Genomic DNA, 15,563 nt, shown 5'->3' on the forward strand with positions numbered 1-15,563 from the left:
CAGACGCTTTTCTTTCCAAGCTCCTTAGATTGCTCACAGTTATATGCCTGTCTGTCAGTGCCTCAGTTTGAGAGTGGAATTAAAAAACGAGTGGAGGGGGTAGTTTCATTCCGGTGAATGAGCATGGAAATTAAAGATATTCGTGAGATATCAAGTAAAAGTATAATTTAATGTGTCTGTGTCAGACGTCAATACCCAATTTGAGTCCCACTTGGATGTCTGAAAATGTGTTGGGGAAAAAAAAAATTTTGAAGAGCTCCCGAATCCCCGACCTCACCATTAAATGAAATGCATTTCCTGAGTCACGGCACTAATTGATGGATTTCACTGGCGTATGAAGGAACCCTCGTACATGTGCATCAATTTGTGCCTCACCATGGAAACAGTGGAGATGTGTCAACAAATCAGTTTTAGACCATACATTTAATATCTATTTACTACATTGTGATTACCGGGAGGGTCGTTTAAAAGCAGCACGCTTCACTGCCTGGTATTTTTGGATTCTGCTATTTTTAAACGTACATGTTCACATCCTGTTGAGTGTGTCTCGCTGACTTGTACGACAGGTAATTTGTCTCAATTATTACTGCCACACATCACTGATTCCCCCATGTTGCTGCCATGTTCCAGGGGTGACGTGGACGTGTCAGCTGTGTGTCAGTACCAGATAAGTAACGTGAAGGAGGTGTTCAAAGGGTCCTACAAGGAGTACAGAGAGGCGTCCCAGAGGTGGGGACGCTACACGGGTTCTGTCCCCACACCGCGGCCGGGATCGGTAAGAAACTGCCCATGTCAATGTTTAAATTTTTGATCAAGTTGTAGACAGCTTCACAGAGCAGGAAAATAGTCCCTATGGGATAGTTAAGGAGGGAGGGAAAATGGGTGATGTGGCGTAGCTTGGAGGCCAAGGACATAATGATCCAGCGCCACAGGAAAGGAAGGAGAGGAAGGGGTGTTAGCAGGCGGAGGTGAGAGCCAGTGCGAAGCAAAACTGAAGAAGAGGAAGGGGTGGAGGGAGGGCACTGGTTTGTAAGCCAGTTAACCGTGCCAACCTGTATCAGCTGCAGCTAAGAAGTTTCCTCCTCTTCCTCTTTCTCCTTCCTGGCCCTCTTACTTTCTCCTCATATCCTTCTCCCTTCCTTTCCCCGCTTCATTTCCCTCCCCTGTCCCTCCTTCTTTTCTCTCTTTACTGCAGTGTATAACCAACTCAGACAGGGAGAACGGCTACAACAGCTCCCTGCAGCTGCCTGACGCCACGCTCAACTTTGCCAAGAAGCACCCTCTGATGGAGGACAAAGCTCTGGGCCGCCTCCTGCTGCTCACCAAGGGCGTCAACTTCACGAGGCTGGCGGTGGATCGTGTCAGCGCCCTGGACCAGAGGCCGTACAACATGCTCTTCATCGGCACAGGTAATGAATCGTGATGCTGGCATGGGTGTTTGGCTAAAACACTGATGTTTTTATTGGGGGGAAAACGCATCACCAATCGTGTACACTCCCTCCTCAGAGCCTATTCCCACTGCTCAACTGTTTACACTGCACACACTTCTCCCATCCCTGGCACTTCAACATGAAAACTCTGATTGCTTCCATTGCTACACTTAAACTGAAGCAATAATTCAAGTCTTTTAATGCCCCCTACCCCTCCAGCGACTTCTCGGCTGCTTTCAGCGCTTCCACTTCAACTGTCACTTCAGCTAATTTTTGCTCTTTAACTAACTAATGCTGTGACATTTCAACTGCAGTCGCTGCTTCCATTCCCACTGACACGACTATTCACAGCTCGCCGCCCGTCTCCGCTCACTGCGGCGCTAGAGGCCAAGAGAGCATCTTGCTCTGGAGCTTCAAAAAGAAAAAAGGCGATAAAGTTGAATCATCGTCTTTAAGCAGACTGCACAGTGTTCATGATTTATGATGTTTCTGTTATTTTTTTGACCCCCATCTGTAGAGATGGGGTGTTCTCAGCGGGCCGGTGAAAATATATGACATGTATAGAGTGTTTGTCATAGAGATAAGAGCTTACGGGCCGTGGCAGCACAGAGGAACAGGTACTGGCATAAGGTACGGTAGCACGAAAACAACATGCCATCTGGCCAGACTTTAGCTGAGTTTCAATTAGGGGCTAGATTTGCATGCTGAGATCCGTCTTCATGCATCAAAGGAAACGTCTACACACCCGCGACTTAATTAATATCTCCAGTCAGTAGCCATTGGGCCCATACGCAGGTGTCCTGTTTTGGATCAGAAATCAGCCCGCCCTCCCGGAGCCTTAATCCTGGATAATACACATCTAATAGCGGATTCCAGGGAATGTGAATTTGAATGCAGCCCATCTCATGAATGGAAAGACTCCCCTACTTATCATTCAGATCACTGCAGAGACAGAGTGACTGGGACAACACTGACAGTGTGACAACAGCGGACTCGGGGCTTCTCTGCTGGCAGGCGGTGAGGCCAGCCCGGACACACACACGGCCGCTGCTGCTGCGACACAAACACACACACGCGCGGGCGCTAGCACCTTACTAATGGACACACACAGATATGCACACTCACACTCTCTGAGGCAAGTGCAGTCATCCCCGCTTGTCGTGCTTCACGGCACAAACTCAACGGGGCCCTTGGCAGACGTGCGCTCGCAGTGCCAATTGGGCTGCGGGCTTGATTAACTATTAGCGACGGCATAGCGACAGCTGATGTGAAAAAAAAGAGACAGAGAGAGAGAGAGGAGGAGAAGTGCTTGACAACACTGTTTTTAAACGGGGGGGGAAACAGGCTGTGGGATTGAGGGATTAGCCGACACTGGTCTGTGACGGCGTGAGAGGCGAGTGCGGTGATATGCCTTCTGCTTGCTATGCCTGTATGTGTATTTCCATCTCTCAAGCCCCCCTCTGGCTGCTGGGTTAGCTTTTCGCATTATCTGTGACAGTCTCGTAATCAAGAGGACCACAGAAGAAAGCGCATGTCAGCACGTAACACACACACGCACGCACACACACACACACACACACACACACACACACACACACACACACACACATCAAGGTCACCCCACCAGCTGTGCCTGAAATACCTTTCATCACCAGGGATCTAAACTTGTTCACAATGCCCTACATGAAAGGAGCACAGGATCTCCTCTTCCTCTTCCTCCAGCATCAGCTCCCCACACACCACTTAAAAAAAATAAAATAAAACCTCTTCAAATGCTGTTACCCGAGGTGTTGAAGGGCCAGGAGCACCTCCAGTCTTTTAAATTCATCTGTAGTTTGTTGCTGAGCTGGAGCTCAGTACGGCAGATGGATGTTCCAGCAAGAAGATTTCCTTTTCGTGACCTTTTCAATCACAAATTGATGTCGATGAAAACGATTGATGACACTCTGGCTTTGCGCATTAGTGATGCACGTTTTTCTGTTGGAGGGAACTTTCTACTCGTCTTCTGTTGCTTTTTTTTCCAGCCAATATTTTTAAATTTAAAATTTAAAGCCTGCATATATCTTAAGGTTTTCAAAAAAAATGTTCTGCACAGCCTTTGCACCAAACACCAAACCAAACAGATTTGCACGACAGCTTTGCACCTGCAGGTTCACATGCTAGCTAACACCAAATTGGACCAAACTGAAAGCTGATGCTGAAGGCAGGCAATCTCGTGAGGGAGAGGTGTGGGACTGAGAACTTCATTACTGAGTGAAAAGAGAGGCCCGTGTATCCATTTGCTGCGAGACAGTATCAGTTCTCAAAGAATATATTTGTGTCAGGTTTTTTCTTACACAGTCTACACAATAGCAGACAGGAAACAGGCAGAAAGTTACTCAACTGGAAAGAAGCATACCTCAGAATCGAAGTGTTTAAACCAGAACTACAGGAGGCTGTAAAAGCAGCCGAAACAATTATGATACTTCCAACATCTCCATGAAAAAAATAAAAAGGGGATGTTGCAATATAACAGCCTTATGATCGCGTACTTTGTAGTTAAAAGTGTAGTTAAAGTGCACAATTTTGTTGACTGGTCAACAAAACCTTCACATGCGCAAAGTTACACTTGAAGATAATGCAGGCCTTGCATTTTGTATTCAGTTAAAGCATGTCGGTATTGTATACATGTCTGACCCTTGGCGTGATGCTGATGTGTGGCCCGTAGCGAAGCTGGCCTTGTTTTGAGTCACACCAGGAAAAGCCCAGGTGTAATTAATAACACCACTTAGAGCTGCACTGAGGTCAGCTGCTCCATTTACGGCCTCTCTCTATTTGTATACCGGCTCTTCAGCACATCAGAGGGGCAAGGACATATGATCAGTGGTGTTAGTTTAGTTTTACCTGTTTTGGGGGGTTCTTGCCACAGCAAGAAAAAAAATGCCATAAAACCTTAACTGTTGCCTTGCTAGCTTTTCAGACACTCAGCATGAACCAGGAGCAGTTGAGCAACACACTCACTGTGTCTTTGGCAATCAATAGTTCATGAAAAAAGTGTTTGCTGCATAGGTTATATTTTTGCAGCTTGTGCTTTAATATTTAAATTGTTGGCACCAAAGGAGTGCCTGTACATTATCATATTTCATCATTAATATTTAAATGAGCTCATGTGCGTGTGCGTGTATGTGTGTGTGTGAATATATTAGGATGTCAAATGTTGTGCAGTCACAGGTGATTGTGTGCTGATCATTAATATTTAAACTGATGGCTATGCAGTGACAGGTGCATGGGGTAATTTACTGTAACATATCGCTATGGTACAAATGAACTGGAGCGCTGGCGCAGGTTTATTTTTGTAAATATTTGCCAAAATTGTATGATTCATATTTAAATTCCCTGCTTTGCTGTCAAAGGTGTGCTGGGTGTTCTGTGTTGCAACAAAAGTGCACCAAAGTAAACTCGATTGAAAACTGCCATGTGAATAGGACAGAAGTAAAGTGAGCTCAAATCTTCTTCGTCTTCTTCCTCTCTGTGCTGCAGCGGAGGGCTGGCTGCAGAGGGTGGTGATCCTGGGTTCAGAGGCCCACGTGATAGAGGAGATCCAGCTGTTTGAAACGGCCCAGCCAGTCGACAGCCTGACCATCTCCCACGCCAAGGTAAGAAAACAACAACAGGATGTGTTTCAGTTGTTGCTGTTTTTACACGTGAACGTCCATTCACACAGCCCAGAGAGACCGCTGACATGTGAAGTGAAGAAAAGGGATGAACTCACGCCAAATCACAACAACAGTTTCCTCAATGTGCTTTATATTGTAAGATAAAGACCCTACAATCACACAGAGAAAACAGGGAAAATCCCAACAACCATGGCAACTGTTTGTGGGTGAGATATATTAACAAGGGAACACTTTGTCTTCTAAGTTAACGTGTTAGAAGCAGGAAAAAAGGTGCAAGTTTAAAGATTTGAGTTTGACAAGGGTCAGACTGTGATGGCTGCCCGACTGGGATGAAACATCTCCAGAACTGCAGCTTTTGTGAGGTATCTATCCAAATGGCTCACTGATAGACACGGGGAGCAAAGGCCGGCGCCTGTGGTCCAATCCAACAGACGAGCTACTGCAACTCAAGTTGCAGAAAACTGATGGAAAGACATCAGTATGCACAATGCACCACACTTTGTTGTGTATGGGGCTGCATGGCCAAAGAGCAGTCACGGTGCCCATGAAACCCAAACTAGGAATAAAACAGCACATCTTGACCATCTCTGGCTTAGCTGTGTCCAGTCCTACTTAAACCCTTAAAAATAAAAGAGTTACTAAATGCTGTGCAGTCATATTTATGTTAGCGATAGCCGCTCACACTGTGAAACTGTGTTTCCTGCAAGGCATTCACAGTACTACACTCGTGTTGCACGCATGAAACATGCTGGTAGTTTGAGTGTTGCTCGAAGCATCTGACACCTTCCTCAGCCCCAAGCCGTTAACTCATCGGTATGTGAAGTGGGCGTTAATATTAATGTAGGATACAGCCCCTTATTTGGAAAGGTGTGGAGGAAAAATGTTTTTAGGTGTTGCCACATGCCGCGCGCTCGCTGGAACACGCTGACACCTCGAATCGCTCCGGTGCCCCTTTAAAACACTCGGCTTTCATTTAGTTCAGACTCAGATTTAGATTAAAAACATGCCTTCAAGGACCAGTGTGTTGGATGCAGTAGCACAAATGAAAGACAGTATTCACAGTTAGTATTCAGTCCACCTGTAGCTTCCTTTTCTGTCTCTTTAGAATCTCTTCATATCGTATCAATTAGCATCTCTGAATTAAAATGGAAAAAGCAAAAAAATAAATTCTAAATTTTGCCGATACAGCAGCAACCAAAATGAGGACACGACCTATGCAAACTACTCTTTGATCATTATCCTTGTTTATGGAGTTGTTCTCTAAGCCTGCCTTATGATGTCCTTCAACAAGGCAACAACTTCATAACAAGCATTTGAATAAAGTCGTATAATGGCCCTATTTTTTAAATAGCTTATTGGTAAGCTGTTGTATAAAGTAGAAAACACTCCAGCAATTTACACAATATATGTTGTCACTTTGATTTGTGGGACAGCGTTCCCAAAGGAGGGGAAAAAAGGATGCACAGAAGCATCTTTCCATAGCATTGATAGATTTCAACCTGCTCTAACTGTGGCTCCCATGCACATATTTCTGTGTTTCACCACAACCAGGGAGTGTGTCCTCTGCTTCAGAGCAGGCTGCTATGTCTTCACAGTATCCCCGAATGGACCAAGCAGAAAGACTCTAGCAGCGCCTTTAGCGAAGTGACGTCTACATTTGGTTCTGTTGCACACTTGGAAAGCAGGTGTCTCGATACATAAAGAAAGTCAGAACAGACCACATTTAATTCACCTCATCTTTTACTCTACTATTTGAATTTGAACTTTCATCTGTTTCCATGGCACCACACACTCCTAGGTGTATTGTTTTCTGTCTTTGCGAGAGATGAGAAATCTTAATGGTCTCTTGGGGATGGGGGCTACAAAGTTCCTTTTTGTTTTGGGAATCTCCTGTCTGGTTGCTCTCTCTTCGTGTGATCACATTCCTTCAGTGTGCTTTTTGAATCTGCTTTCCCTCTTTGTTGTCTCATCATTTGCTCATTGGTATCCAGTGGAGGCAGTGCTGCTTTGTCTTGTGATGATTTGTTGCCTGATGAATCTGAAAGTCTCTTCCCAAATAACAGTCATTCCAATCCTTCACCACAGCGGGGAATTGAACCCTTGGCCCTTCTGTTTTCTCGGCTTCTCTGAGCTGTCATCGGAGCCTGTGTGCTGACGGCTGCTGTGTCCCCGCAGCTCTACAGCAGCGCGTCCGTCGATCGATGGCCTTCCGACAGGGCGTTCCCTAAAGCTTCGTGCTTATCTCATTAATGCTGGCTTAGCTGCGATCAGACATTTTATAACAGCATTTTGCGAAAAGAGTGCAAACCAGATTGGATTTGGAGGGGGGGGGTCAGTGTTATTGTAATTGAGAGTGATTATCCCATTATCTCCTCTAACCCCTAACTGAGTCACTCTCTCCCTCTCTCTCTGTTTATCTTTCTTCTGGATCTGGACTTTGTCTTCTTCTTCTCTTTCTGCCTCTCTGTAGAAGTACTTGTACATCGGATCTCGTTCTGAGGTTCTCCAGCTGCCCTTGGCCAACTGCAGCCGCTATCAGTCTCAGCCAGACTGTCTGCTCGCCCGGGATCCCTACTGCGCCTGGGACAGCGAGGGTAGGGCCTGCGTCCGCATCGACCTCCACCGAGGGTGAGACTAGTACCTATGTACACCCATCCATCCACACTATACTGAAAAAATTATTTGCTTTAAAGGAATCTGCTGATGTACAAATGTTAGACAAGCATCTGAATCACCCCTGAAACAAAATGTACCCCTTTAACTGTTTCACTAATTGGAATATTCCAGTGCCTGATTTCATTTATCCAATCATCATTATCTAATGATGATTGGATCTATCTTCCACTTCACTGCTCTAAATTATAATTAATAAGGAAAACGATCATATCTTTTTTCCACTGATTCATCTCAACAGCACCGCCAGTCCAGTCAACTAGTGACATGGCTCTAATTTACGCTCTTAAGAAAAGTTCAAGCTGGTTATATCCCTTTGTGACGAGTCGGTACGGCATCTGACACCAGCCAGTTACACTTCCTCTCATCTCAGCTCGCCTCGGGTACTCGTGTCGTGTTAAGTCTGTGTTTGTCCCAGATTTGCAAGTGTGTCTCTGCGCACCTTGCAAATCATCTCCTCTCATCAGGAATCTGTCAAGGAACCGGCAGCTAAAAAGTCTCCAGAGACTCAAAAACTGCTTAGTAATCATGCATCACAGTAACTGTGAGTCGGCAAAAGAACTCAGTGTATATGAACTCAACAGAACTATAAAGAACTTTGTTTTTATGATGTGGTTGAGTTTGCTTGCACTGATTTCTTTTATTTAATCATCACGTCTTTAGTTAAAGAAACTTGGAAATAACGATACAGGGCTCTAATGACTGCTGCCTTTTTACATCCTTTAGTGTTTTTGACACTGATCGATCTAGAAATAAAAAAAATAAAAATAAAAACTACTACGAATCCTATTACTACAGAGATTCCTTCATTTGCCAGTGAAATGCATAAATCCTATAAAATAAAATTTTTAGACTTTCAGCCTGAAGCTGTGAGGTAACCTTGGCTTTCTGTACTGTTACAGTTTTATTTTATTTCTACTGAAATATCTGTCTGATTAAATGCATTTTGTTGTTAAAGTGTTGGAAAAACTATTTTTCTGTGCATTTTTTATTGATTCCCCTTATTCTGTGCATGTTTCTTCCGCTACTAAAATGTTCTCGGTTCCTTATTGCAACATTATTAATCTTCCTCTCTGCTTTCTGCCCTCTTCTCTCCAGGTCCACCTCCTCCCTCTCACAGGACCTCATGCTGGAGAGGTTCAACCGGGGAAAAGCCAAGTTTGATAAGCCGGTTTCCATCCCCAGCCCTGGTGAGTGTGGCGCTGACACCTCTCTAGTGGCCCCTTGTGGGAATTGATTGTCAGTGTAGGAGCAAATCAGCAGCAAGTAAAGGGAATGGACTCAGCGAGTACATTTGAACTGAGCTGAATAAATTGAATTAAGCACAGGAGAGCTGGCTAGTGCAGAATATGAAATGGATTTATTATGGATGGCACTTAACCCCCACTCTTGTCTCCTCTTCCCTGCACCCTCTGCCCCTCCTCCACCTCTCCTACGCAGAGCACTCCCGTCTCAGGAACGTCACCGTTGTGGTGGGCTCTGACATGGTGCTGCCCTGCCAGCTGGTCTCCAACTTGGCTCAGCCTTGTTGGGTTCTCAACGACCGTGAGCTTCAGCTGGGTGATCCGGAGGCAGGAGGGCCGCGCTTCGACCGGACCCTCAAAGCTCTCATCATCCCTGAAGCGGGCCAGTTGCAAGCGGGCCGCTACATCTGCTACTCTGAGGAGCAGGGAGTCAAGTTTCAGACAGAACGCTACCAGGTGGCAGTGGTAGCCAGCGCTCCAGTCTTCATGGAAGCACGGGCTCCGGACAGCAGCATGGGCCTCTTCTGGGTGCTGGTCATCACGCTCGGAGCAGCGTGCCTGCTGCTTCTCGTCGTAGCTCTGTACCTGCGCAGGAGGCTGAAGCTGGCCCTGGGAAAGGGAGTAGACATGAAGCCTCTCGAGAGCACCCTCGTATACCCCATCACCCTGCCTAAGGAGCCGCCCACCTTTGTGCCTAGCAAGATGCCCACGGATGAAGACCGCTTCTGGGAGACAGGTGCCAACTACTATTATTCAGACGGCTCCCTGAAGATCGTTCCCGGTCATGCCCTGGGGCCCAACAGTGTCAGCAGCACGGCGTCGCCCAGCGCCATACCCGGCCAGCCCATCCACTCCCCCAGCCGTCTCAGCCTCACAAACATCAGAGGCTCCGGTAGCAACGGCTACATCCGCCTCAACCTGAGCACAGCAGGGGAGGAAAGGGCTAGCGGGACTGGTGCTGGGGGAGGTGGGCTGGGAGGCCTCGGCATGGGTGGGAACGACTACTCCAGCCCCTTCAAGGAAGAGCTGAGACGCACCCTGCAGCAGAGAAGCGTGCTACCCGACGCCAACCCGGAGGAGTCGTCGGTGTAGGCCTGTCCTCCTCCGTCTCCGTTCCCCGAGTTTGAAAAAAAAAAAAACAACCAACCTACCTCTGTCCTTTCGAGGATGCCTGCTCTCTCTCTCTCTCTCTCTCTCTCTTGCAACAACATGCTGTCAATTCCCCCGCGCTCTCTCTCACTCCCTCTTTCTCGCTCCACCAATGGCTGTTTGGCTCACTGTAGACATTTATAGCACACAGCATGTTAAATATACACACTCATACACTGTGTTCGAGCGACATGAACTCTTCTAATTATTGTGTTTTGGACAACATGCAGTCATGGTTGTGGCTTTTTCTGCTTCCACTGTGAAACCGCCACTTGTGTACATTGTGTATTTAAGAAGAAAAAAAAAAGACGAACGCAGGGGAGAACACCTCGCGCACGGAAATCAAACAAATGGCGTTACCTGTTCTCAGAAGGGCACATTTCTTCTACAAAGAGCGGACCAAGCGAAGCGTTTTGCCCCAGTTCTCAAACCACTTGACAAACGACAAGGACAACTAACTGGAAATATTGAACTGATTCTCTGTCTTTCTGCTCCTTTGAGACTTTTACAGCTTACTGCACTTAAAGACTGGAAGCGTGTCTTCCCTTTTTTTGTATTAGTGAGCCGAGAGTGTGCGAGCAGTTGAAAAAAAGCCTAATCTCTAAGCAAGACGACAATCATGTCCCCGAGCTTTGTACGGGATGGAAAGGAGAGAGGAGAGAGAGAGAAAGACAAAGAGAAGAAATTCAATGGAAAAAGACGTTTTTTAAATATTTTTTGTTGAATGAAGGACAGTCTCTCGAGACAGTTTGTATTTTCGCCCCTTCCACACCTTGTATTTACCACCCGAGAAAGACTTCGATCTCTTCCTTTTTGATTTGATGTGATGACCGTTGCTTTGAATTAAGACATTTCTCGTTATTCGTTTGCTCTGGAAATACGGCAGTGTTCAAATAGTCATCGGCGACTAACGGCTCCCCACTTTTGAATGACAATGCGAGGAAAAGCTCCTGGCGTTACATTACTCCTCGCACGGCCCTGCATGGCGACCTTCAAACACACCTTCAAGTCCACTATACTTCAAGTGCACTCCATATGACATTTATTAAGAGTCACAGAGTGTGACAGATAGGTGTTTTGGTTGCACTTTTTTTTTCTGTGGAAGCTTGTGCAAAGGCTATTTGCATTCAGCTCATAGCAGCTGAGCAGTAATTGCACACTTGATTTCAAATCGAAGTTGACGTGAAGACATTTGGCACGGAGAATGTAGCTGAGCCCTCGCTGTTGCGACCGCTGTGGATGTCTCAATAAGTGCTTTATATTCGATGTATTTGGTGAGGGTGGTAACTTGCACTGCCAAGAAAGAAACTACCCCTCCCACACACACTTTTACACACACACAGACACACTCACAGTCCTCTGAATCCCAACCATCCTGGACTACAGTGTGTTTGTGATGGATCCTTAAACCCCCTTGAAACCCCTCTCCCTGTTACCGACGCCCAGAGACGGACCCGGAGCTACTGTGGACTTATACAGACGGAGAATAATGTAAAACATGACGACATGAAGAGAACACACACACACACTCATACATACAGTGTTGATGGACAGACTGAATGAACCTGTACCGACAAACACGTGGCTCCAGACAGAAAGTGGCCAGAAACCAGTGAAAGGTATTGTTGCACTTAATTAAATCCATGAAAGCAGATTTAAGAAATGTCATAGCCATAAACGATTTCCAGTTCAGAGTTTTAGCACTTGCTGCTGCTCAGTGTAGTGTTGCAAATTATTTAGTTTATTTATTTGGCTTCTCTGACACTTCGGTTGCCCAGAGTGTCTCTTAAAGGAGTAATTCAACATTTTGGGAAATTCACTTAAGGTGCTTTCAAACATGCTCTCCTTACTATTAAAGAAGCCCTGTTATACTGTTTTCCCAAAGCAGTGCTTATATTCATGAATTCTACTGAAGTAACTTTTGATGATTCACAGTTCAAAGTCCTTATTTATCTCAAACTGCTTTATACTCCTTCACATTTTCCCAAACAGTCATGTAGGCTGGTTTGGAGATGGGCCAGTTCTGGCCCCCGGGCTTTACGTTTGACACCCGTGTCTTTTATATACACTGACCAAGTGTGGACGTGTTTAACATGAGCACCCACCATAGTAACAGTATTCCTGTGACCAAAAACACTGAAAAGTACAGTAATCTTCACTGTTTACTTATGGTGAAAGTCTAAACACACAAGATCACCTCACAACCGTGTACCAATCTAAGAGATTGATGAACCCAATATGGTCACTGTCTGAAAAGGGTTTTATTAAATAACTGAGATACCGCTTTCACATCTGTCTGTTAATTATGATGCTGAAAGCAGGCCAACTGTAAATACACAAATGCCAAGTGCAGCCCAAAAATATGAAACTGGAACATCTTGAGCTTGAATCTGTTTTACACTTTCTTTGACAGAAAGTTAATAATGCATTAAAGGCCAAACTAGTTATTTCTTTACTGAACTGATGGATCTAGCTACCATGATGGTTCTCACCAGTTTGCAAACACATTTTGCTAACTTTTTTAAGAAATGTGATTAGCTGTTAAATTTTTGGAAAGTGCTAACAATGCTAATGCTGACTAATGCTAATCAAGCTACATTTGTAGATTTTATATCCAAGCACAGGCACACAGACTCCTGTACTACACAGTAGACCAATACGTGGCACCAACACCACAAACTCATTTAAGAGGTTTGGTGACTCGAATTAGCAGAAGTGAGGCCTAGAAAACAGCAGCTAGCTACAGGCCTTAACAAAATCCCAATAGATGAGTTATGAATAGCTTTAGACCCTCTACAGTTGTTGTCATGGGAGAGTCTATACTCAGAGGTCAAAAACTTTTTTTATATCCTTAGAGGAAATGCACTTTAGCACTGGCTTTGTTTTTCCAGTGCAAAGTTTGCCACTTAGCCTTTGAGATAAACAAAACTGACCAAAAAGTTGGGAAATTCTTGTAAGCATGAGCGCAGTCAGTCTGCTTTGTGATAAATAAAGCACAACTTCTGTTATGGGTTTCATAATTGCCTCAAAGCAAACAACTGAACTTCCACTGCTAAAGTTGTAAACAGTAATAGTCCATTAGCAAAGACCATTTTAACAGACGTCACAGGTGTTACTGGCCACATTAATTAACAACCCGTACCCGAATAGAACAGATCCTTTAATTAGTTTAATTAGTAACAACTGTACTTAGTTTCTATTTCATGCCAAATATTTCAAGACCAATGTCATAGTATGACTACAGTATAAGAATAGTTACCGACCTGAGGCCCGGCCTGGTTTAGCCCAATAAGCAGCTATTTATCATTTATCATGAGATTTGGTTCTCATGTAGTGACTTTTCTTTAACTTTACTGGACGCCACTAGCGCCATCATCATGTAAAAATTTGCATATGTCCAATGTCAAAAAGGTCTATCCATCCCATTTTACCAGCTTGTGTGTTTTTTTCCCATCAAAGCTGTCCTTGTGTGCTCTTTTATGCAAGTCTTGAAGTGCAGGTGCACCTGAAAAGCTTTCTCCCTGGCAAAAGATAAGAAAGGGGGCCACACACAGCCTGAAGCTTGTGGCAAGAGCATTTTATTAAAGAGAAAATCCTCCAGTGTGACAGCCATCAAAATAAGCTGCCCCAAGGAAGGTCTTCCTGCCTAAAATCTCTGTTTCAAAACCTCTGCTGTACTTGCAAGTTTGAGGGTCTTTTCATTTCAGCCTCCTGCTCAGAATAGACAACTAACTACATAACTACATATCATTAATCGTTGGAAGTTTTCATATCCCATAAGTTTTAGCACGAAGCCAAAGCTCATATTATCATATTATTGAATTTTCCAAAAGATCGCGTTGCCCAAAATACGATGTGTTCCACGCTGATGTAATGATGTCCAAAAAAAATATTCTGACATACTTTCTGTTCCACTTCCAAGCAAACTTTGAAGCATAGCCAACAATAGATCAGATCGTGGCAAAGTCATATTGTGCATAACTTTTTTAGCTGTTTGCTGTTACTCACTCTACATGTTTTTGTCCTCCCTTTGTGCTCTGTCCATCAGGGGGTGGCTTTTATTTTTGGGACATGTCTGTCGGGACCAGCGGAGCACAGCAAGAAAGAAGGGGACGGACAAAAAAATGTGTTTTTGCCCCTCTGTGTACAGAGCCTTGAGAGAGATGTAGAATATTAATATGATCCCAAGGTTGAAGAGGTAGTCGACCATCAGCACTCCATCCTAGTGTTGCATGATTCTCTGCAAGTGGACTGTACATCTTTGATATGATCATCCTTGTACATCATTTTGTTTGATCATTTTTGGACTTTTACAGACACTAATATTGTGCAACACTAATGCTCTCTTTGAAAAAAGAAAAGAAAAAATATTTCTGGTTTTATGGCTCAAGAGTTGTACAGGATTTCATTGCTGCATTTCAACATGTTTACCTTTTCTAAGCCTCTTCACCTTTTGGAAAAGCCAAAGTAGACTGCAATTGCTTTTGTTCTTGTTGAAATATTGATTTAATTCAATTGCAGATTGATATTTAAGTATCAGCAGTCCGTCCAGTTTGCTGAATTGAACTGATATCTGCGACCTTTCATATTTTATCTACAGCTAAATTTCCCCCGGAGCAAAATGAAAAAGAAGACTTGAGACTGATGAACTTCCTGTTTACATGTCAGTCATTTATCTGCTGAATTTCTTATCTCCTAACTTAATGAAAGACTGAATGATGTACCAAAACTATTATTTAATTTTTTAGCTCCTGAAAGCCAAATAAATAGTGGTGGATCAGGAGCAGATCTGTGATTAAAAACAATATGTCAACATTATAGTATTAAATTCCCAAAAGCCAAAAGCTAAGAACACATTATCTCTTTACACTGGTACTTGGTTATGTCTTAATATTTCTCCTTTTTTTTAACAATTAGAATTTTATTTAATATAACATGTTGCAAAAACTAAAAAGATAACAGGTCTCAGGCTTGGAAAAAAATGCATGTGTAGTGTATTTTATGTACATTTCTTCACTTCCAGTGCATTTGTCTGCTTGTAATATTTTCTCTCACACAAGGCTTTAAGTTCTGCTGTTTTCATGCTTTATCATTTGGATTATTCTGTTACCACCCAAGGTTTAGTTTGTCCCATTTTTGCTTTTCTGTTATTGGTTTATTATGTTTGTTTTTAAAGTATGTTAAGTAACTTATTTCATTTGTAAAAACATGTTGATATTTATTACCATTGTACATATGTCCTTATTTTTTATATGTGTATAGACATACACAAATAAAGATAGAGATCTACTGGAGGTGTGCGAGCTGGTTTGTTGGGTGGGGAGGGTCAATTACAAAAACCTTTATTAAGTAGCATCTAATGTACATTTTCTGTTTTCTTACGCTTTTTTTATGAACATATCCTACATCAG

The 15,563-nt window shown here is 43.9% G+C and overlaps 1 protein-coding gene across 2 annotated transcripts in view; it reads left to right on the forward strand.

The window, feature by feature from the left end:
* Positions 1-15,442, forward strand: part of sema4c (sema domain, immunoglobulin domain (Ig), transmembrane domain (TM) and short cytoplasmic domain, (semaphorin) 4C) — a 110,226-nt gene extending 94,784 nt beyond the window's left edge. For both annotated transcript variants that reach the window (XM_076890611.1, XM_004567270.4), the window contains 7 exons: positions 631-775; positions 1,196-1,409; positions 4,950-5,065; positions 7,557-7,714; positions 8,858-8,949; positions 9,200-11,771; positions 14,201-15,442. In XM_076890611.1, the coding sequence (XP_076746726.1) occupies positions 631-775; positions 1,196-1,409; positions 4,950-5,065; positions 7,557-7,714; positions 8,858-8,949; positions 9,200-10,095 (1,621 nt within the window). In that variant the 3' untranslated portion in view covers positions 10,096-11,771; positions 14,201-15,442. The remainder of the gene's footprint in view (positions 1-630; positions 776-1,195; positions 1,410-4,949; positions 5,066-7,556; positions 7,715-8,857; positions 8,950-9,199; positions 11,772-14,200) is intronic.
* The last annotated feature ends 121 nt before the right edge of the window (positions 15,443-15,563 follow it).

Source organism: Maylandia zebra, linkage group LG12 (assembly GCF_041146795.1).
Source record: "Maylandia zebra isolate NMK-2024a linkage group LG12, Mzebra_GT3a, whole genome shotgun sequence".
Classification (NCBI taxonomy): Eukaryota; Metazoa; Chordata; class Actinopteri; order Cichliformes; family Cichlidae; genus Maylandia; species Maylandia zebra.